The following is a 23,836-nucleotide window of genomic DNA, read 5'->3' on the forward strand; positions in this document are numbered from 1 at the left end:
TATATTTTTTGGAAGACGGTCTCCAGATAAGTGGACCTACACAGTTCAAACCCCGTGTTGTTCAAGGGTCAGTTGTATTTGTATTTCTCTCTCCAGCTGTCTTCTGACAGTGGTGGAAAATGAACAGTGAAACGCTCAAAACTCGTGAGAGGAAATAAAACTGGTAAAGGATAGACTAAGAAGGCTTAAGGCCAGGATTATAGATTCACCGCCTAATGAGCCCTTGCATGGGTGACATTGATCTGAAGGACTGTGTTTAGCAGTGTGGGAAGCTTGTATGTTTCACATTTTCGGAGGGAACAGTCCGGGTATTGAATGATTCGTGTTTCCCCTTTTTCGATCTTCCTGGAAACATTTTTGCCGCTAGGTTTCCCTCATTCCCCAAGTGTTGCTAAATTAACACAGGCCTTGGAAACCCCTGAACAGTCCTCTCCGTTTGACATACTTCTCTTATTTGTTCTTTTGAACGCGTTGATCTCGAGACAGGCTGCAGCCTGAGCCTGGATGGTAGCGATCTGATGGATTCCTCCCTGGCTCCGGCTCTGTGGTTGCAGCCCTTCTTCTGGAAAGGCCGTATCAAGTTCGTCCACTGTTGTGAATGAAAATAATCCGTTGGTGAAAGCACAGAATTAGAAACCTCTTGGTATATTTATTTCTGTGTCTCAAGAATTCTGATTTAAAGCAGACATTATTTCAAGTAATGTGAACAGTAGGTCGTTCAGAAGTCTCGGATGAATCAATGTTTTCTTCCCTTCTCTCCAAGAAAATCTATTTAAAGCAAAGGTCAAATCTGGGCTGGATTTAGAATCTAGTAAATGTAAGTCTGGAGAAGAGAGCCGCTTCTCTTTTTTTTATTCTCTACATAGTTTCAAGCACTAGGGACGCTCTGGTCTCCCTCCTGCAAATCATCATTTCCCACATATTTCTGGTGTTGGTGAGTTTTCTTTTATTCTGGAGGACGGGGGGTAATCTAGCACAGATACCTAGTGAATTTGAGCCCTCGTGAGTCTTGGGGCTTGTTCAATTTGGGAATAACTTAAACCTTTAAAACTTGTCTTGGAGGAGTTTATTAGGCTTTGAAGTGCATCTGAGAAGGATGGATCAAGGTACCTCGTGTAATTAACAGGCTCCAAAATTGAACCGTATGTCCACCCGCCCTCCGCTCCCTTCATCCCTCTGGCCTTCTCCGCCGTCTCCATCTCCACAAAGGTCGTCCGGCTGTTGTTGAAGGTGACGGCCCCTCCCACGGCCTGGCTTTGTTACCAACCCCCCACCCCGGTATTTCTGCTCCTGAAGTCTTCATCTCCACTCTCCCTCACCCCGGCCTCACCGTGTGTGGCTCTTGGCCCAGCCCCTGGCCCAGACTCCACTCCCCACGCAGGGCTCCCTCCCCTACGCCATCCTTTCCCTCGGGAAAGATTGGAGCATATCTGCGGGTCAGCCACCTGAGCCTCGAGAGGTAGCAGTGAAAGCATCAGCGGAGAGATCCCTCCTCCGCAGGAGGGCAGATGGTGAGAGGGTCCGGCAGTAAATGGGGAGAAGGTGGGCTTGCTGAGTGCCCTGAGGGTAACACAGGTCCTTGAGCTGAGCCCTGAGTCAGTTTCCTTATAGGATGCAGAAACTCAGCTTTCTGGAGGGATAAATTAGGAGTTTGGGATTAACAGATGCAAACTATTAAATATAGAATGGATAAACAACAAGGTCCTACTGTAGGGCACGGGGAACTATATTCAATATCCTGTGATAAACCATAATGGAAAAGAATATGGAAAAGAATATATATGTATAACTGGATCACTTTGCTGTACTGTACAGCAGAAATTAACACAATATTCTAAATCAACTATGCTTAAATTAAAAATTTTAAAACTTAAAAGAAATTCACCTTTCTTAACCCAGGATCTTTCCCCCTCGCCCCAAGCCTAGCTTCCCAGGGGGTGTCTAGGTGTTCCTCCATGGGTGCTGATGGGTGAGGACAGGTGTCAGGTTGCAGTTCCTTTGCAGAGTTGATTCTTTGCTGGGGTACCCTTTTGTCCATTGTGAATTCTGCTAAATTTTCCAGTATTAAATTTTCCTCTTTAGTTCTCTTTAAAGGTTGACAATTATAAACTAATCTCTGGGCTTTGTTTGTTTGTTTGTTTTTTAGTAGTTTTCTCTTGCTCCTTGTTTCTCCCCTGTTAGAATCTATTTCTCTTTCATTTACGTTATTATTCTTTTCTTTTTCACAGCTCTCTGTAATAGTACGTTAAGGAGTGGTGGGGTCTGCGGATAATTGCAAACTGTCTGTCCCACCTACCAACATTCACACAGAAGTACATGCTCAGTCTGGTAGACCTGTGCTACTCTTCTGACCAAATCAAGCATTTCCATTCTTGTGTCCCTGGTGGAAAGCATGCTTCTTAAAGACTTGTGGGCAGGGGGGACTCTATTGTATCTTTATATCCCCAATACTTTGAGTATCACCTGTACGTAACAGCGTAGTACTTGTTGAATAGAGCTTAGTAAGGTTAACAAAAATGGTTTGTGATGTGTATATATATATAACTATTTGGTATGGTATATTGTAGTGTATATAGTATATACGTATTTTATATATATATTTTATATATCATATATACCATATATATAATATATAGGATGTGTGTATATATTTTTCTCAGAATAGCTTTTCATCTCTTCTTTTAAGCTTTTAGTACTAAGACTTGGACCCCCAAAATATATATATAAAGAAGGAAGCTCTCATAGGCACTTTAGAAGTTCCTAAGTACATCGAGTATGCCATCTTATTCAAAGTTTTTAATAGTGAAGTGGACGCTTTATGTTTCCCTATAGAAATGCTAGCCATCTGGAAAGCTCTGTGTGTGTGTGTATGTGTATGCGTGTGTTAGAGGTGAAATCTCTGCAGAAAGCCGTTTAAGAAGCTTCAGGAAATCTTCATTCCTCCGGATCCCTTTGGGTTTTCCATCTGGGAATTTGTATGTTCTCTCAAAATTACTAGTTTATTTATAGAGGCCGATCCTTTGTCAGCTGGGTGGAATATAGAACCCTGCACCCGTATTAGAAACAGCCCGGAAAGCGCTGAGAGAAGCCGGGCGGAACCCTCGGGGGAGCGTGTCTCTGCACCAGTCGTGTCCCGTTAAAGATCAAAGAAGATGGTGCTCACCAAGGGGAGCGGGTCCAGCACAGTCCTGCAGGGCCAGGAACGTGCAGGGAATGTTTGAGGTCCATCAGCATCCCTGAACCAGGGGGCCGTGGCCGCCCTCCTCACGGTTATTCCCACTTTTAGTGGCAGGTGGGCAGAGAAACAGAGCAGCACATTCCCAGGAGCCCGTGATGCCCAGTGCCCGGTACTGAGGGGCAGTCGGTGCGGAGGGGAGGCGTCGTAGCCAGGAGAGCTCCTTCCTGCATCTCAGGCGCAGCGGCCATGCAGGACGTGGGCCCAGGGGTCCCCTGTGCTGTAGTTTTCAAGAGAAACTGGTATCAGAGCTTTCGTGTGAAATTGCCCGTTTTTGTTTTTTTAATTTTGGGTGAAACGGTTTTTTTGTTTTGTTTTGTTTAAAGTGGGATGAATAACCTGAAAGCAACCTATGGGTTATATTTCCTGGCCTCAAACGGACTGTCGGGACCTTTTGTCCAGTTAAGCGGAAACTGTTGTGCTTTGACCTGTAAATTGGTGTCTCCTTGACTGGCCACTCATGTCCAGTTTCCGATGGACTCCTGCTTCCTGACCCTGCTTGACCTTCCTCCCTGGCATGTGCACCCGTGGATGTGCCCCCTACGTGTCCCCAGGGAGATTGGATCTAGGGGCACAGCCGTGTCTCAGTCACATCCACGCCTGCTTACTGAAGGTGTGAGTGGTGCAGGACGCTGACGCCTCCAGGCCTCTCAGAGCTTCAGTTGGAAGCCCGTGACCGCGGGCACGTGCTGATGCGCGCAGGGGACCAAGCAGAGCGGAGGTGGTTCTCAGCCGACAGCGGACGATGGCTCTGCCCGGGTCGGTGTCCGGGGGGCGGCGGCTGTAGCTCAGCACCTGCGGAGCGATGTGCTTTGTTGGCTTTGCTCCCTGAGGAGTAGCAGGGAAACTGCCCAGATGGTTTCCTTTCCGTTCTCGGGGCAGCGTGGATGGAGAGGTCATGTGACCCACACAGAACGAGCTGCGGATGTTCCGTGGGAACTTTGCGGGCGCAGTGGCTGGCGTGGCTTCCGAGAAGCAGAGCCCCCCAGAGCAAGGCCGGGTGTTCCCCGCCATCCAGCCGGCCTGCCCGCCGCGGTCTCGCAGGGAACAGGGGTTTCCTCTTAAACCAAATCCGCTCTGCTCTGACCCCCAGTCCCGGGCTACCCCCCCCCCCCATCCTCCCGTGCCTTTCCCGGTGATGCCCAGTTTATCCACCTGCCGAGAGGCTTAGCTCAGCCCCGTCTTGCCTCTCGGCCTCTGACTGTTCAGCGAGCACCGCGCGTGTTTTGCTTCAGCGCCTTTCCTGGTTTTGTCTCTGTCATCCCAAAGAAGGCGAGACCCTCATCACGTGAAGGCCCCTTAGCTGCTTTGTGTCCTCCTCGCGTCTTGCACGCGTGTCATCCGGTGGGCATTTTACACGTAGAAGCCCACGTCAGCTCCCTGCAGGCTCTGGGAAGGGGTCCTCCTGCTTCCCCCTAGCGCAGCCCGCCAGCCTGTCCCCCGGTGCACCCCAATGCACGCCTGGGGCCCCCGCGCCTCACAGGCCTTCAGGCCTGCGGCCTGGATGTGCGCACGCGGTGATTCTTGGCACTTGTGTGTCGTCTGTGAGGCTCTTTCTTTGTCTCTGGGCCTCTCTACCCCCAGAAGCGTATGCACATAGTAGACCCTTAATGCGTGAAGGTGACACGGAGGCTTTTTGTCCTCGCTCTGTATTTCAGTGTCAACTTTATCTCCATAACCCTGAGTCCTTGCCAGTCTGCGGAGAGCCTGGTGAGGAGTGTCCCAGGCTGCCCGCCCTCGCCCGCCCTGGCTGGTCATGGGGTCTGCCTCTCGGCCAGGCGCCCAGATGAAACACGACGAGGCTTCCTCCCCGCCCCGTCATCAGTGTGGAGGTCTCCCGTGGAAACGAGACCTTTCCTACACTTTTACTGATTCATGTGGTCTTATTTATTGATTTTGAAGACGTGTGTGTCATGGAACATGCCCCTGACTTTTCCGACTGGAGGCGATCGTTTAGGAAGTGTGTAAGTGTGTGACAGTGTCCCACGCCGACATGAGATGTTTCCCTAACAGAGCAGAGGTTGGTAGGCACGTGACAGCCTGTTCTCCCCAACGACAGTGATTCCAGGAAAACTGAAGAGGACCCGTGGACAGGCTCTTTCCAGAACCGGGCCAGGGTGGGTCAGCTGTGGCTGGGGAGTATGTGGACGGCAGCGAGGCCCAGCCCTTCGTGTCCCGTGCTTTCGCCTCCATGGACCCGAGATGGGAGCCCAAGGGCCCATTTTCTCGCGTGGCTACACCCTTCACTGCCTGTCAGCACGGCCAGCTGCTGCCACACGTGCATTTGGGGATCTTCCATGATCCGCCTTCACTATTTCTCTTTCAGAAATGTTTTGGTTTTTTACTGGTTTTGTTGTTCACACCGGTCTAAACACAGTCTGGACACATTATAATTCCTCTAAGAGTCCAGAAGCCTTTAGAAGTAGGAAGTGCAAAGGCTGTATCATCGAAATAGTAACGTGAAAAGCTTAAATCAACCCAACGTCGGGAAATTAATATTATCATGTTTATTTTCTTACATGGCATCCATAAGGTTTATTTTTAAAGTTAGCGTATGTTTATTAAGAAATTGGTCTTATCATACAGCAAATAAGTAGGTCAAGCATTGAGATGATTTTGTGGTACCTACGATGTGCTCCCTATGAGGGCGTAACAGATGTTAGCATTTGTCACTGTGGAGCAAATGTAGATCTTTAGTTTGCAACTGGTATTTTATCTTTTCTTTAACTGAAGTATAGTTGATTTACCATGTTGTGTTAGTTTCAGCTGTACAGCGAAGTGACTCAGTTATACATACATATATATGTATATGTATATATACGTATGTATTCTTTTTCAAATTGTTTTCCCTTATTATTATTATTGAGTATTGTAGTACTCAATATTACAAAATATTCAGTATAGTTCCCTGTGTTATACAGTGGGTCCTTGTTGGGGTATTTTATCTTTTTGTGTGAGACTAATAGCACTCTGTCTTCCTTGGCCAAAGTTTAGCTGACATACTTAATCACACAGTTCATTAAAAATACTCTAGCAACTTTTTCTGCAGTACTTTGTTTTAAAATTTCTAAACTCAGTCACCATTGTGTTTGCTTTGGGCCCTTTATAATTCGTCCAAGAATCAAGGCCACTTTAGAAATAGTTAAACCAATGACTCTATGATAGATATATAATATAGATATGTTAAAAGTTAAAAATGTAAATCTCCAAAGGTCAGGAAATTAAGTAGTTAAGTTGAGGTTGTTATGTTGACAGTAAAATTATTCCCGGTGAGTGTGATGATTCTTTTTGGGAGGGGTGTGCCCAAGAAGCTTGGAGTGCATAAGGTACTTTAGAGATTAATGTGTTATTTGTGACTCTTTCAGAATCACTGACAGTACTTTTTTTTTTCTGTTGTATGAGTTCTTTATTTTTAATTTTATTGAAGTATAGTTGACTTACAGTGTTGTGTTAATTTCTGCTGTACAGCACAGTGACTCAGTTATACATACATACGTTCTTTCGTATTATTTTCCACTAGGGCTTATCACAGGGTATTGAATGTAGTTCCCTGTGCTCTACAGTAGGACCTTGTTGTTTATCTAGTGTGATGATTTTAAATGTGATTCATTGTGTCCCCGAAATAGACAGTGACTTCCTGAGATCCATTCTGGACAGATGTGTGAGAAGCAACTGTTCCATGGAATTAGAGAGGGTCATTTTATACGCAGCTGAGGGATCCCTCACAAATGGGGATGTCACATTCTTCCTGTGGGAGGGTCCCACTTTGAAATCATTTCTTAAAAAGGGTTATCTCCTTTCTCAAAAACTGCAAAAAGATTCCATAGTAGAGGTTCAAATAGCAAACGCTTTTTCACGCATCTGCATTATTTTTGAGATCTTATTATACACAGCTATGCAAGAACACATTTGTTTAGTATGTAAAAGGATTCCTGGCGCTAAAATCAAAATCTAGTTTTGTGGCAGAAAATAAATTAAGCACATTAGGTGTGCTATTTAATATCCTTTGAGAAGCGAAAGAAAGTACATATTTTCAGGGAGGTTTTTAACCTCGGTGACTTGAGCTCTGTCACAACTGTTAGTCAAATTTTCTTTCAATAAATAGTGGTGATTGATAGTTTTCAAACTTTCTAGGCTCTGAAGCCTAAGAGAATAAATGGTCGCTTTCTTAAAAATGATACTTGTTGGTGAGCAGCTGCTGCCCAGCTTCTTTCACGTGCCCCACTTACTGAATCTCTCTTCTAATCTTGCCGGGGATGCCTTTCCAGGAAAATGTGGATCTTTGAGAGATGGAAGATGTAAAAAGAAAAGAAGGAACTGAAAAAATAGGGTCTCCAGCCCTAAAGAGAGATTCTTGGTGCTAGCCTCCGTACATGGTTGTTATTACCCTATATAAAAAATAGTCCCCGTGGGCTTCCCTGGTGGCGCAGTGGTTGAGAGTCCGCCTGCCGATGCAGGGGACACGGGTTCGTGCCCCGGTCCGGGAAGATCCCACATGCCGCGGAGCGGCTGGGCCCATGAGCCATGGCCGCTGAGCCTGCGCGTCCGGAGCCTGTGCTCCGCAACGGGAGAGGCCACAGCAGTGGGAGGCCCGCATACCGCAAAAAAAAAAAAAAAAAATTCCCCGTGTATTACGTAAATTATTCCACTGTGCTTAGTTGTATGCCGTGCAATCCCAGCAAATAGAAATCCATTTAATTCATTAAGCATTAAAAGAGATTTGACACCGTTAGTCATTTGGGAAATGCAATTAAAACTACTAAATCTAACACAACGTAGCCATTAGAATCTAAGGCTGAAGTTAAACGGACTGCTGGTGTCAGGGTCGACAAGGAGGCGGCATAGCTAGAATGCTCAGACGGGACCGTTAAGAAGGCGACGGTGCAGCCACTTTGGAAAACAGTCTCATGGTTTCCATAAAGTTAAACATGCGTGTGCTCTGCATGTATCTGTATAGACGGTATGACGGAGTAATTTCAATTTAGGTATCTACCCAAGAAAAATAAAAACATGTTCACACAAAGACTAGGATACGAATATTTATAGTAGAATTATTTGGAATATCCTAAAACTGGACACAGCCGCAATGTATAATAACAGGTGAGTGGACAGTTGTGGTACAGCCATACATTGGAATACTACTTGGAAACAAAAAGGAATAAGCTATTGATAAGTGCAGAAACTTTGGACAGATCTCAAAGGATTCGGCTAAGTGAATAGGCCAGACAGAAAAGACTAGCAACTGTGATTCTATTTGTGTGGCGTTCTAGAAGGGGCAAAACTATAGTAACAGAAGTGGATCAATGATGGCTGGATTCTGGCAGTGGGGGAGGGGAGGGGAGTGCTTGCAAAATGGCTCGGGGGGACATTTGGGGTGATGGAAGTCTTCTGTATTTTCATTGTAGAAGAGGTTCAAAGAAGCTGATTAACAAAAACAAAACAAAAGCAAAAAGACTTCTGTAGAGGTTATATGCTAGTGTGAATTCAGTAAATTGAGTAGGTTTCCACTGAGAAGATATATATATTTTTTTTAATCAGAAATGGAAACCTTCTATGGGAGGTAGAGAAAGCCAGTGTAGAGAAAAGCCTGATGGGGGTGGTGATAAAAGGTGATCTGAGGGTACCAGGCAGGCACCTGGGTACCTGTAGCAAGAGTCCACATTATCTCTTTAGGATGTTTGCTTCATGCCCGTGAAGTATAATCTCATCTTCCTTGAAATGATTTGTATTATAGGAAGTCCTTGAAACATGACACATTTAATAGGTTCCTCTTATCTACAGATTCCTCTTCTCTTGAACCTGTGGTCTAGAGGATGAGCATGACCGTTAGAGGCTCACAGGCCCAAGGTTCATTCAGGAGAAGGTACTTTGCTCCTGAACTTTAAGGCTGAGTGTGATTTGGTTGAGTTGCTGCTCCTGAAACTCGAGCCATCCTGGCTTTTCAGCATCGTCAGCTCTGAGCCCGTTGGAATTTGCAGAACATCAAAGTGAGGGCTGAGGCAGCTGCTGCTACCACGGCGACTCAGAAATTCCTCAGGACACTGCCGAGCTCGGGGAAGGAGACGGTGACCTGCCTCGACAGGGTTCACCGCTGCCGGCACTGTTTAATTTTGAGGAGAGATTCCTGCTATCTGCAAATTGGTAAAAATGCATCCGGGTTCTAGAAAGGGTTGTCTCTCCCGCTTTGTTTATTGAATCTAAAGTGATTAACAGTAGAACTGCCTTCCGGGTCCCATCTGCTTGTAGGCTGAGCGGGGTGCGCTTCAGCTGTGCTCAGGGGCCATCAGAGGAACCTCTGATCTGTGAATCAGCAGAGAGACAACCATTTCCCGAGATCACAGGGTAGCACCGTCTATGGTGTTTATAGAATCTTATTTAAAAACCCGGCAAGGCAGAGACAAGTGCTGACCTTACTGATAAGAAGCGCAGGGTTCATCATACAGCATGTCTGGGGAAAAGTGTCTGGCGTGGCTCAGAGATCAGCCTTTACTCAGAGTTGCCCACTTTTGGCTTTAAGTCCTGTGTGTTTTCAATTGTGAAGGAAAACAAAATGGAAGAACATGTATGCTAAGCTGGAAATATATTTTTTCATAATAATGCCTAAAAGGCAAATTCTAATGAAGAATTTCGGGATGTTTCGTAACTTTCAGGAAATGAAGCCCCAGCCCCGGCTCCCTGTGCCCCCGCTAACAGCCAAGTCCATGGTAACTTCCGTAGTCAGTGTTTTATTAAAATCAGAGACTGCAGTATAAATTTTAGCAACTGGGCTAAGTAGGCATTAACAGGCCCTGGGATCCAGCCACACTTTGTAACATCGTTCCTTTGGGAAAATAGAGTCTAAGTGCCCAATAACTAACTCACAAATAGACTTTTGAACCACGGTCCATTTGAGAATAAGGAACTGTTTGGGATATTAACACCTCCGATTGGCTTGCTCGAGAATTGCACAGAAGGGACCTATATTCTGCCACATGTGTGTGGTGGGCCGAGCTAGTCTGGGTTTGATCAAAGATTATTGCTGAGTGGGCATTGAAAACGTAGGAATTAAAGACCTAAGTAGAGGCTGGAGACAAGGGTAGAGCTGGAAGGATGAATCTGGAGGGAGTTTAGTGGTAGGAAAGGTTTTCAGTCTCAAAGGCACAGGTGTGATTCTGAGCAGATGAACTGCCGGGAGAACAGGATGGTTCAGGTAAGGGGGAAGGTTAGGCCTCGGGGACATCGAAGGCAAAGAGTCCAGGATACATGGAATAAGAAGAATCAAGGACCGATCGTTTTTAAGGAAGATGTAACGTAAAAATATACGAGGAAGGCTGAATAGCCCACAAGAAGGTCAGACAAACAGATGCCTCGAAGACCAGTAAATAATCTCTTAAAGATATTACAGTGAAGGCGTAGCTTAGACACATCAGTTAATTTAGGGAGTCAGCACATGTATGGCGCGCCTGCCTTGCGCTCTCGTGATCAGACACTTTTGGCAAAAGGAGTTTCTGCCTTCATAGAATTTAAAATTTAGTATAATTCCAGCTAAACACAAAAATGAGCCACACCAGGCAAGGTATGATCCTGGTGGGGTCTACAATCTGCCCATCAGGAGAATATTAGGTTTTGTTTAGTTCATTCTTGTGTGTGTGTATTTGCCACCCTGATTGTACTGTAGGACTTATGGGGGTAGATACCATAGAGCATAGTAGGAACTTCAGTAACTACGTCTTGGTTGGTTGACGGTGATAGGTTTGACTCATGTAATTGTTCAGTTGAACCCATTTATTAATGTACTGTACTCTTTACCAGCGTGTGAGAAAGTGCCCGGTCAATGGAATATAAACGTGAAGTCTCTTTTATCGGTGTTGCGTGATTTAGGAATGTTTGGTGTTCTCACTGCAAGTGGACAGCTTGGCCGCCATGTTTCTACAGGGTGCAGTTCAGCACCGCCAAGGGGTCATTACCCCCATGGGCATCGCCTGCTCCTAGAGGCCTTGCCCTGACCACCTGCCACTCCCAACCCCGCCATGCATTCACAGCCTCATCTCCCGTGTTGTGTATGCTGTCCCTGCAGTTACGATGTGAAAGTAGAAACCTTACTCGAGGCAGTAAACGTGACAGCTTGTTGCTTGCGCACTGACTGTACCCACATGGTCCTTTCATCTCTATATCCGCTCTGACAAGAAGAGCTGCATCGCCAGTGAGTTCCAGGAGTGACCTTTCGTTTTAGTCAGCTCGGGCTGCTGTAACAGAAGTACCATGGTCTGGGTGGCCTAAACACCGGGAATTTGCTCCTCATGGTTGTGAAGGCTGAAAGCCCAGGATCAAGGTGCCGGCAGATCCAGGGCCTGATGAGGGTTCTCTTCCTGGTTTGTCTTCATGCTGTGTCTTCATGTGGCCGGAGGGGGAGACTAGGGTTGAGGGGTGGAGGGAGGAAGAGGGATCGCACAGCCAGTAACAAGACTGATGCTGACACTGGGACAGCGCAAGCTTTACCGAACGGCCAAAGAATGGAGAAGCGGCCAACTGGGTTGAGAAGCTGACACGTATACCAAATATATAGGAGGGTCAGAGTGAAAGGGAGGGATTTGGAAAGAGGAGCAGGAATATTCAGGGGTTATCCGGGAATAGGGATGTGTTTGGACCCGGAACTGATGTAATACTCCTTTTCAGTCGTCGTTTGGGTTTTTCTGGTTGTTGTCATGGCAACTGTCAACTGTCCTGGCACTGGTGGGTGTGTCATTTAGCAGCTAACGAGTGTACAGTGAGGCTCAAAGTCCACTGGAAGTCAAGTCTTCCGCCATCTTGGGCCTAGATGTTTCTAAGCAGTTCTTGTCAGCTTCCTCCTGAAACTTAGATAAGAGCTATTGGTTTCCATTCCCGGGAAGGGCAGGGGTATGATTCCGGGGCAACAGCCTTGGTAACATCAGGAACATAGTTTTCTCAGCATGTTTCTCCCATCATATTCCCTTTGCTCAGGCTTCTCCTGGTGGTACCCCTCCGCATCATGCCCGAGCCTCCCACAGTGATAGGTGGCCAACCGCCAACACTTGGACCTCCCCCAGGAAGAAGAGCTGTCAGTGTCCGGTCTGTCCTCGTGCACACTCCAGAAATAATCCCAAGCAGAGAAAGCACCCTTCATAATATCACTGCCTCTCCGTAGCTCCACTGGTGCTGTGTCCCCATAAAGAAGAGCCGTAGGCAGGGTCTGCGCACCTCAGGGACTTGTGCCCTCAGCCTCTTCCTCGAAGGACCCTGGGCTGGTCTGAGCCTCTGCCACGGCGCCGGCTTGCTGTCCGTGGACCAAATCTGCAAACCGGCCTGATTGCTTTGGCGAGACGTTTCCCAGGAGGGTTTTCTGTCTGCTGTGCTTGGACCCCGGCAGGCACGCCCTCCAGAGTTGCCCGGACCTGTCTGATTCCCCCGGTGACACCCCCAGGCTGCCAAGCTGGGGTTTCCCTAAGTGGGTGGAATTTTCTTCTCTACCCAAACTCTAAAGGGCAGGCTGTTTGCACAGATAAAGTAAACATAGATGTTTTGTTTGAGATTCGGGATTACGCAACTAACCAAGAGTTAGAAGTATAAAGTGTCCTTTATTTTTAGTAAAAGTCAATTTAACTTTTGTTCTTAGAGCATTATTTTATCAATTCCTCTATTATTGCATTGACAAAGCAGGCGTTGTCACTTAGGGCATTTATTCACTGTCTGAAGTGGCGGAGGTGTGTGTTTTCCTTGGTGTAGGAAGTTCTGCATGAATAAATAGTAACAGGAAGAGGAATGGGTTTCATTGGATGCTAATTATATGCCAAGTAGATTACCCCGAGTAGCTCACTTTTCATGAGAAAAGTGCTATGAAGTGAGTATTCGAAGTGAGCATCCTTAGCTCTGTTTTACCCTCGAGAAAACTGCTGTTTAAAGAGGTTCTGTATTTTGCCAAGGTCACAGAGGTGGTAAGTGGAGAGTCGGGGCCAGACCCCAGGCCGCCTAACCATAGCACCCCAACTGTGCCTTAGGTGCAGCTCTTTAATATTGTCAGAGTCTCTTGTTTAAAGGGTAACCGAGCAGTAAGATAGTATGTTCTGCTTCTCACTTGGTGATGGTAGCTGATCCTCAGTTTAACGAGGGCTGGAAGAATCCTGTTCATTCCACATATTTCTTTTTTTTTTTTTTTTTTGCGGTACGCGGGCCTCTCTCACTGCTGTGGCCTCTCCCGCTGCGGAGCACAGGCTCCGGATGCGCAGGCTCAGCGGCCGTGGCTCACGGGCCCAGCCGCTCCGCGACATGTGGGATCCTCCCAGACCGGGGCACGAACCCGTGTCCCCTGCATCGGCAGGCGGACTCTCAACCACTGCGCCACCAGGGAAGCCCCCACATATTTCTTAATTGTAATTTATGTTACCAGATGATAGATGTAAATATAACTTAATAGCCGAAGGACAGTTGTCCAGACGGAATAATTTCAGCTGACCTATGTACTTCCCTGATTAACTTAAGCAGGCTTTTCATCATGAACCAAAAATTGTCTTTTGTATATTATATTTGAACTTGATATCCTATTCGTAATCACAGATTCCGTTGGAAGATCAGAACGTCCTTGTTTTTAAATCTCAAAAGTGGTTCTATGCTTTAATTCCATCTGATCGTAGACATCACACCAAAGCACTTATTTAGGTTGGTAGCAATGTTTTAAAACGTATTGGCAGTTTAATTTATTGGATATTTTTTGTAACATGAAAAAATTATCAGTTCGTTTCTTACTCTGATGATACGTGGAGAGAAATGGTTTAATCTGCAGATCTCAGCAGAGAATGGAAATTCATCTTTTGTGTTATTTTTATATCCTCTAATATCTTTTGGATGCTTTAAAGGTGACCTTGTGTGAACTGAGAGATGCTTGGCATTTAAACTCCAGCAACGTTACCTTTTCCCCAAAAATGTATTTGTTTTTATGGAGTTTCCTGTTCTAGGGACACCAAGAATAATATGTGTGTAGTGTAAAGGAGGGGAGAGAAAGATAGTCATCAGAACCTAAGCAATTAAAGTTCCAATGGAGAAGAATTTGGATAGACGGCAACCAGAGTAGGTTATTGTAAATATCAAATGTAAATATCACTATGATATTCCCTAGCAGTCCAGTGGTTAAGACTTGGCCTTCCAATGCAGGGGGTGCAGGTTCTTTGGGGAGCTGAGGTCCTGCATGCCTTGGGGCCAAAAAAATCAAAACATAAAACAGAAGCAATATTGTAACAAATTCAATAAAGGCTTTAAAAATTGTACACATCAAAAAAAAAGCTTTAAAAAAAAAATTTCACGATGGGGATGTTTTCACCCATAGCACAGACCCAGAGGGCAGGCCAGTGTCATTTAATGTGTAAATATGCCGAGTTGAGCTCTGTATGTTTCACATTAGAATGGGCATGTTTTCATTTTAAGGAACGTACTTTGGATTTCTGGGCCTTTCTTTCTGCTTTTTAAAAGCTTCTGTTTTTGATTTATTAAAATGTGACACGTCCGCCCCCCCCCCCCCCGCCTTGTTTCAGGCCACGCGTGCAGCCATTACTCAGCACTGCGCTGACCTTGGGAGTCTTCTAGGCAAGGAGAACGACGCGGCCCTCATCATCGACGGGCACACCCTGAAGTACGCGCTGTCCTTCGAGGTCAGGAGAAGCTTCCTGGACTTGGCCCTCTCGTGCAAAGCGGTCATATGCTGCAGGTAGGCTCACGGAGGCTGCCCGAGACTCATATTCTGACTTGTCTGAGTCCTGGGTTTACGTGAAAGAACCATTCATGGGAATAAGCTTTGGGGGAAAAAAAAAAGCAAAACAATAATACACATTCAACTGTCCGCTCACAGATTGCACGCAAGGCGGTTAGTGGTTTTTGCATTTTTGTTTTGTTTATTGACTTCTGAGCAGATCAGAGTGATCAAAGCCAGGGTCTCTGGTCATATTCACAGAGGTAAAATGAAACACTCGGCCTCCAGCTCGTGGGATGTTACAAGGATCCCAGGGACTTGGTTCCTTGGTTCCGGAAGGATGCTCTCAACTTCCAAGTCTTGTGGGGTTTGGATGCCTCTTTCCTGAGGGACCGTCGGTGCTGCTTTTCAGTCCACAAGGAGCTTTGGCTGGGGACCGTGCTGTGACAATTTTTGTTTTAAGGTCTAACCAGATGCCCCTGCTGGCTTTTCTCGAAATCTGGGAAGGGTTTTTAGGGTGGGATTGTTAACAACCCATTGGCTACTGGCTATACAAGGTCCAGTTTTGATAGAGATTTGAAAGTCAGGCAAATTATAGGCAGACCTGGGAGATACTATCGGTTTGTTTCTAGACCACCACAATAAAGCGAATATTGCAATAACACAGGTCAGGAGAATTTTTTGGTTTCTCAGTGTGTGTATAAGTTATTTTTACACTATACTGTGGTCTATTAAGTGTGCAGTAACATTGTGTCTAAAAAATGTACAAATAAATCAGAAATATCTTATTGCTAAAAACATGCTAACCATCACCTGAGCCTTCAGCGGCGGTCATTTTTGCCGTCCAGGGTTTGAAATATTTTAAGAATTACCAAAACGTGACACAGAGTCACAGAGATACAAAGTGAACAGATGCTGCTGGAAAAAAGAGCACCAGTAGATTTGCTCAGCTCAGGGTTGCCACAAGCTTTCCATTTGTAAAAAACACAGTATCTGGTGAAGTGCAATAAAGCGAAACACGATATAAAGAGAAGAAACTAAATAAAGACGAGCAGCACCATCCCAGTTTTGCAGCAAACAACTTGAAAGGTGAGAGGGGAGCTTCCCGTTTCTGAAAGCACTGTGTTCAGGCCGCGCCTCGTATGTGGTTGTTAAATGCTCAATGCGTATTGCCGGATTCATCATTTCACTGCTGCCTGTTCTTATATTTTACGGTTATACACTTTTCCTACATTGTTTCCTTTGATACTTTCTCAGAAGCCTGTTATCAAGATGCTTTGAACTTCCTTGCTGTTTTAAGTCTCTGAGGAGCGCCTCCTGTGGGTTTGAGCCTGGTCCAGTTAGAATAACCGTTGTCACATTGACAAGTGGCCTTGGCATTTCTGCCTTACCCGAAGGCCCTGGTGATGCCATGCGTCTCTGCCCAGACTGCAGGACCCTGCCCGCTGGGGATGCCCAGCCGGTCTGAGGGCAAGCCCCGCTGCCCTGCCATCAGGAAGGTCTTCTCTCCCAGGTCTCCCCAGCCTTGCCCCCTCCTCCTACTGGTTTCTGTACGAGACCAAAGAATCTGTTCTCACTGTCCCCATGAGTGCACCTCCCCCCAGAGCCCTGACCGTCTGTCTTCACATAATGATATTCCGTGTCTTTTCTCTGTCCTGATCCCTTTTCGTAATTTGGAACCTGCCACCGAAGGCCAGGGGGCGCTGGAGGCTGGTGGGGCCTCCCTGCTGGAGAGAAATGTTGCTTTTGTGCGTGTGGCTGTAGGACATCTGAGGACCATGGGGGCGAGGAACAGATTCAAATGCGCTTGAAACAATGGATGAGAAGCCCATTTTGCCTGGAAGTCAGGATGCTCAGTACAGCTCTGAGGGACCTGAGACAGTGAGGGATGATCAGAGCATCTGGAAATGAAAGACTGTGCTTCCTGGTTTTATGGTGGTCCCCTCCCTTTTTAATTTATTTTTATTTTTTATTTTTTGTTTTTGTTTTTTTTTGCGGTACACGGGCCTCTCACTGTTGTGGCCTCTCCCGTTGCAGAGCACAGGCTCCGGACGCGCGGGCTCAGCGGCCATGGCTCACGGGCCCAGCCGCTCCGCGGCATGTGGGATCCTCCCGGACCGGGGCACGAACCCGCGTCCCTGCATCGGCAGGCGGACTCTCAACCGCTGCGCCACCAGGGAAGCCCTGTTGATACTCTTTGACTATTATGAGTTATGCTGCTGTGAAGATTCATGTACGAGGTTTTGTATGGATTTCTGTGTTTATTTCTCTTGGGTACACACCCAGGAGGGAAGGTGCTGGGTCAGGAAGTAACTGTATATTTAACCTTTGGAGGAACCGTCTGACTGGCTTCCAAAGTGACTGCACTGTTTTATATTCTCACTAGCAGTGTGTGAAGGTTCCAGTTTCTCCACATGTAGGCTAACGCTTGTTATTATCCATCTTTTGATTGGGTATCCTAGTAGGTGTGAGGCGATTCCTCATTGTGGGTTTTTTTAAATTTTTTATTTTTTACTATTTATTTGGTTGCGCTGGGTCTTAGTTGCGGCAGGAGGGCTCTGTAGTTGCAGCTCACCAGCTCCTTAGCTGCAGCATGCGTGTGGGATCTAGTTCCCTGAACAGGGATTGAACCCGGGCCCCCTGCATTGGGACTGTGGAGTCTTATCCACTGCGCCACCAGGGAAGTCTGTCATTGTGGTTTTGATAGGCACTTCCCTGATGGTTGACGATGCTGAGAATCTTTTCATATGCGTATTGGCCATTTATATATCTTGTTTGGAGAAATGTCTGTTCAAGTCCTTTGCACATTTTTTTAATGGGATTATTTGTCTCTTGTATTATTGAGTTGTAAGAGTTCTTTATGTATTCTGGATAAAGTATTTATCAGATATATTATTTACAAATGTTTTTTCTCCTTCTGTAGGCTGTCTTTTCATTTTCTCAGTGGTACTGTTTGTAGCACAAAAGATGTTCATTTTCATGAAGCGTTTTTTCTTCTGTCCCTTGTGTTTTGGTGTCGTTATCTAACAAGCCCACTTTTCTGAGCAGTTGGCACCGCACTTTCTTTCCTGGATTCCACTGGGAAGGTTTAGATGAGGGACATACACAGGGCAAGGAGGCTAGAAAGAATGATGGGGAAGGACTTGCTCACAATTTCCCCCTTTGGGTCTACGTCGTTAAGTGGTTGGGTAGGCAGCACCTGATGTCTACGAAGTGTCACCACCCGAGGTGGTCACTGTCTCACGTAGAGCCTGAGGTCACGGTGAGAAAGTCAACGGTCCCCAGCAGTTGCCACGTTAGGGAGCCGTCACCGCGCTGTGGCGGTGAGCAGAGACACACCACACCAGAAACAGCAAGAGGTGCGGAAAATCTGGTAAACTGTAGCACACGTGCTCTAACTTCATGGTTTTTCAGAGGGAAATCAGAACGAGTCCGTTTGGATTCTCAGGGGAGAGCCAGGAATGCCTTCCAGGCTCTATGGGAGTACGCGCTCTGCTTGCCAGGTGCTTGATACCAAAGAAAAACATCTTTTTCCCCTTCTGACTGTGAGTGCGCTCAGAGGGCTTCGTGTGTCACATCACGCTGTACCCCTAACGGCTCCACGGGAAGGCGTTCAAACTGGAATTGGCACTGAAAGAGGAAATTTCAAATTAAATACAGTTACTGTCTACAAAATAGAAACACTAATTGAGAAAAGGAATCCAGGATGGTGCACTATTTTACCTTCAGGAGACTTTTCTTGGCTGGTCTTGTACTTCAGATTAAGGAAAAGAAAAAAGAACCCACAGACTTTTTTTTAAAATTTTTTTTAAAGCACTCACTTTTCAGATGTGCTTTCTATTCACTGAGAATTTAAACATCAGTTAAATTTAATATGTGACTTCAAATATAAGGTTCACCTTTTCACACTTTTCATCTTTAAAATGCAATAGTTATAAAAGTTACCCTTTTCTCCAATAACAAAGTAGTTTTTTTTTTTTTCAGAAAATAATTTTTCAGTGAAATCGTGATGCACTGTCTCCCAGCTGTATTGATTCAGAGACTGGCAAAGGTTGTGTGAAAATGGATAAATACTTTTAAACTAAAAAATACTTCAGGCAGCAGAAAGAGGGAAAGTCTAAGAATTTGTTAAAGAGTTCGCTGAGATTGGAATCACACTATTTTGCTAATTACACATTGCTATTCCCGAGTATTTTACACGTGGTTAAAATCCTCAAAAAGTCATCATCTGGTCAGCGGAACAGTTACCGGTCAACGTGGACGGCAGTTTACTGTTGTCTGGCAGGGGTGTTATTTGTTGAGGTATAAACTGGTTTGTCCAGTAAGATCTTTATTTTAGGCTTGATACTGGCCGTTCCTGGGCATCGTAGGAGAACAGAGACAAGACTGGTCTTTGCCTTAAGTGCGAATGATGAATGTGTGTCTGTAGCCCTTGCCTGTCGGGCACGCCCCTCCTCCTTGAAATCAGACCTCCTCCAGGAAGACCTCCATCTTGCCGTATGCACAGCCTCTCAATTCCTTTCTGGATTCGTCCTCAGCCTCTGATATCCAGGGCTCCCCTTGGATTCTGTTTCCGTGACACCCCCCTCTTCTCCCTAGTTATGTATTCCCCCGTGGGCTCTTTCACAGCACCTTGGAAATGCTGTGTTTCCAGGGTTTGCCCTTGGCCCTGTTGTATTCCCACCCTGCGTCTTTCTCTGCCGCCTGCCCTCTGCTCATCCACCTTCCCCATCAGTGATCCTCAGCACTAGTCGTAATGGCCAGAAGGTGGACACAACCCGAGTGTCGATGGATGGATGAATGGGCAAGCAGAATGCGGTCTGTCCCTACAGCCATAAAAATGGCTGACCGTACCTAAGACACATCCCTTTGCTTCCCTAGGGAACGGGCACACAGCCATACAGCCATTTTTTCAGCCATAAGAAGGAGTGAAGCACTGATACGTGCTACAGCGTGGGTATACCTCGAAAACATAGGTAGGGAAAGAAGCCGGTCACAAAAGACCACGTATTGTAGGATTCCATTCCTATGACATATTCAGAATAAGCACATGCACCCAGAGGGAACGCAGATGAGTGGTTTTCAGGGGCTGGGGGAGGAGGAATTGGGAGTGACTTTTTAGTGGGTACGAGGTCTCCTTTTGGCGATGATAGTGTTCTGGAATTTGATAGGGGTGATGGTTGCACAGCATTGTGAACGTACTAAATGCCACTGAATTGTTACACTTTAAGTGGTTAATTTTATGTTAACTTTACCTTAAAGATATAGGCGAATGAACACAAGAACGCATCCCTTGAATTGAAATGTTTGTTGAATGAAAAAAATGAAATGTTGGATGGAAGTTTTATTTATTTGCACAAAATTTTTGTTGAGAGACCACAAACAAAGAAGGTCGTGATCCCCAGATCGTACCCCAGAACAATTAAATCAGAAGTCTAGGAAGTTTACGAACTTCCAGGTGGTTCTGGTGAGTCGTCAGGGTTGAGAGTAGATGACCTTCCCAGTCTGCGTGTCCAGCGTGGCCTCTTCCTTGAGCTCCAGATCTGTAGATCCATCTACACCTGGGATTTTTCACACTGACGTTCTTGGGCACCTTTAGTTGGAATGTGACTGAGCGGGTCACCATCCTCTCTGGTCCCCGCACTGCCTCATCCCTGCTGGTCTCCCCACTGGTCCTCCTAGTTTACTGTCTCAGTGATACAGTACAGTGGTACTCCTCTCCGTTGCCAGGGCCTTCTCATCGCGGAACAGGCAGGATGTTATATCCAAGGGACTTTTAGAGAGACTAAACCGTATAAACAAATTACGATGTCGAGGTCTGAAACTGCAGTCTCGCGATTTGTTGATCTTTGATAAGTGTTGTGTTGGTTTTTATAAATGAGGAAATAAGAGCCTGAGACAAATTATATCATCTTGCCCCCGGGTTCAGCAGGTGATAGAGGCGTTAGCCGTGCTTCCTGGATCTGAATGAGATCAGGGCCTCTGCTCTTGAGTCATGTAATTGTCTCTGCCAGCAGAGCCATGGTCCCATGTTTATTACTGTCAAGACTCAGTTTCAGATGACACGTTTGGCTTTTAACACATTTTTCAAAAAGTAGAATTTGTTTACACCGATTTAGCATAAAGTCTTGTGGGATTTATCATTCTCCAGGGGGATAACAGTCATGTAGAAAATGGGTAAACCGTTTTCAGTGTGTTGAAGAAGTTCTCTGTTCTCTCTTCCTTGTTTTCCTTTACTTAAAACGACCGTCTTTCTTGTTTTCTCATTTTTCCTTTTTCTGTGCAGCTCTTTATTTCTGTCAAAATGGGGATCAATTTCGTAGGCACAGATGGGAGCTGGGGGGACACTTCGACCTCTTGAGAACATTGAGAAGTTTAAAAGGTTTGTATTGTCAGGAAAAGAGTCATGAAAGAGTCATCAGGGCTCCCCTTGTGAGGGAGCTGATAGATGGCCTCACTGCAGCCCCCTGCAAACACAGGAGATGCTCAGGGCCCCAGTGCCGCCACCCGGGCAGACGTGATTTATGGCTCTGAGTCTCTGGGCAGGAGATGGAGTGGAAGGAAAACATCACAGCAGAGATTTCCCCCTGATTGTGCAAATTAGGGACCTCAGAAGACATCGTTTATTTTCTCCAATGTGTTTAGACTTCTGTCTTTCAGGATCGATTTGAAGATAAACATGTATATACTTACTCTGATACCGCAGGAGTAAAGACACTCCAGAGGAGAGGGCTGAGGGAGAACAACCAATGTTTCCAGAAACTTTCGGGGCTGATTTTGCTAACTGTAGAGTGATTTATATTTCTTGTGGAGAAAAGTTAGAAAGGGCAGATAAGCAAGAAGAAAAAACACAGCATTCACAGTCCCGTAGACTAGAGATCATTACTGTTAGCAATTGGTATTTAAATGGAGATCTTTTTCAGTTAAAATGCTTTTTCTTGAAAGAGCGTTAGCCAGTTCACAATATGTAAAGTGAAAAGATGCTACACAGTTTCTACGGCAAATAGTAACATAAAATGTGTTTTAAAAAAGCTTTGTAGTGTTCTGTTATGAAAACACAATGGTTGGTTTAATTTATTCCTAGTTGTTGAATATTCAGGTTAAGAGGGGTTTTTTCTCTATTTTAAGTATCACTATGAATAAGATTTTTGTAGCTCAGTCTTTGCAAGGACACATGATGATTGCTGTACAATAATAATGCATTCAAGAGTAAGCAACATAGGGACTTCCCTGATGGCGCAGTAGTTAAGAATCCACCTGCCAATGCAGGGGACACAGGTTCGATCCCTGATCCGAGAAGATCCCACATGCCGCTGAGCAACTAAGCCCGTGCGCCACAGCTACTGAGCTTGCTCTCTAGAGCCCGCGAGCCACAGCTGCTGAGCCCGCGTGCCTAGAGCCCGTGCTCCGCAACAAGAGAAGCCACCGCAACGAGAAGCCCGCGCACCGCAACGAAGAGTAGCCCCCGCTCGCCGCAACTAGAGAAAGCCCGCGCGCAGCAGCGAAGACCCAACGCAGCCAAAAATATATAAATAAATTTTTTTAAAAAAGTAAGCAGCACAGAAATTTGCAAAAGTATCTGTGCCCGTTCCCTAGGAAAGCAAAGGGATGTGTCTTAGGTACAGTCAGTAGCTCACTCCCTGCCTGGTTGGGAGACACGTGCTGTCCCCTGTTTAGTCAGCAGAGCTGGACTTTGTTAGTCTCACTTGGAAAAGGGAGCAGATGAGAGATTATTTTGTGGCAGGACACATATGAGCAGACTCTAGAGAGAAACTGATGCTGCATTTTGACATGCTGACAGTCTGTCGTTCCCACGCCTGGCTTGGTCTTATACCCGTTTTGTGGACTCTCTGAAGCCTCTGACGCCCTTATCCAAACCCTGTGCATCGGTCCTTCCTGGGGACTGCGCCTGTGGAAGGGAATTGCCTCTTCCCACTTGGTCTCCACTCCGGCTGGGGGTGTGATGGACGCCAAGACATCTCAGGATGCTGTGCATTTCTTGTGTGGTATCTTTCAGCCTGTGAACCATCCCCAAGAATCGTATCAAAACAGAGTTCAGACACACTAATTAAAATTGTACCACCGATCATGTTTTGATTGGCCTCTATGTTGGTGGGGATCCAGTCATACAGTTGTAAAAATAAAACTTTTCTTTGGTTTCTTTCATGGTGTGATTTCTCAGCATCCTACATGTTTAGTTAAAAGTCAGTTCCCTCCTTGGATCTTTTATTCCAGAGAGCGTTATTAACTTGTCGAGGTTGTAAGCCTATCCTTGGGTTGTTTGTATTATGGCTTACTGTATGTTTGCCCATTTGTTGATTAAATGCAATTAAGGGAGAATTCATTTTCAGACAGGTTTTTGGGGGTGAGCTCTAAAATGAATGCTATTATTTGAATGATTGCAGCAATTTATGTGGTCCTAACTGGCCTTATTGTTAGTCTGCAAAGATGAGTGCTCAGATGTAACAGGTCTTGGGCAGCATGTTGAATGAAAACAATTTCCAGAAGCCCAGTGTGTAAGAAATGTTTTTCCACCCACAGGTTTTACTAGTATTTCTCTGGAATGAAAATTAGGCGGATGAAGATTTTGTAGTGTTGAAAAAAATCGCTTGTGTTAACCATTGTAGAGACTGGCATATTTGGAGATTTCGGAGAATTAATCCAGAGTAGAAAAAGGAATCCCTTTCTAAACATTTCTAGCATAGAAAAAAATTCTTATTAAACTTTTGTAAACCAAAGATAATTTTGGTGATGACTCATGTTTAGAAGTTAAGGACTGTTTTCATCTTAAATAACTATTTCAGGAAATAATTTATGCTTATCATTCTGCGAGATCAACTTTTGACTTTTAGGGATTTCTATTATGTTTGATTCTCTCCTCCAGGTAAAAGTTACATGTTATCACTATTTATTTTATTTTTTTA

General features: G+C 45.6%; 1 protein-coding gene across 1 annotated transcript in view; it reads left to right on the forward strand.

The window, feature by feature from the left end:
• LOC132413675 (phospholipid-transporting ATPase IB) overlaps positions 1-23,836 on the forward strand; it is a 518,461-nt gene that overhangs the window by 219,224 nt on the left and 275,401 nt on the right. Inside the window, exon 25 of the mRNA XM_059995779.1 lies at positions 14,758-14,930. Within this exon, the coding sequence (XP_059851762.1) occupies positions 14,758-14,930 (173 nt within the window). The remainder of the gene's footprint in view (positions 1-14,757; positions 14,931-23,836) is intronic.

The sequence above is a fragment of the Delphinus delphis genome, chromosome 18 (assembly GCF_949987515.2).
Source record: "Delphinus delphis chromosome 18, mDelDel1.2, whole genome shotgun sequence".
Classification (NCBI taxonomy): domain Eukaryota; kingdom Metazoa; phylum Chordata; class Mammalia; order Artiodactyla; family Delphinidae; genus Delphinus; species Delphinus delphis.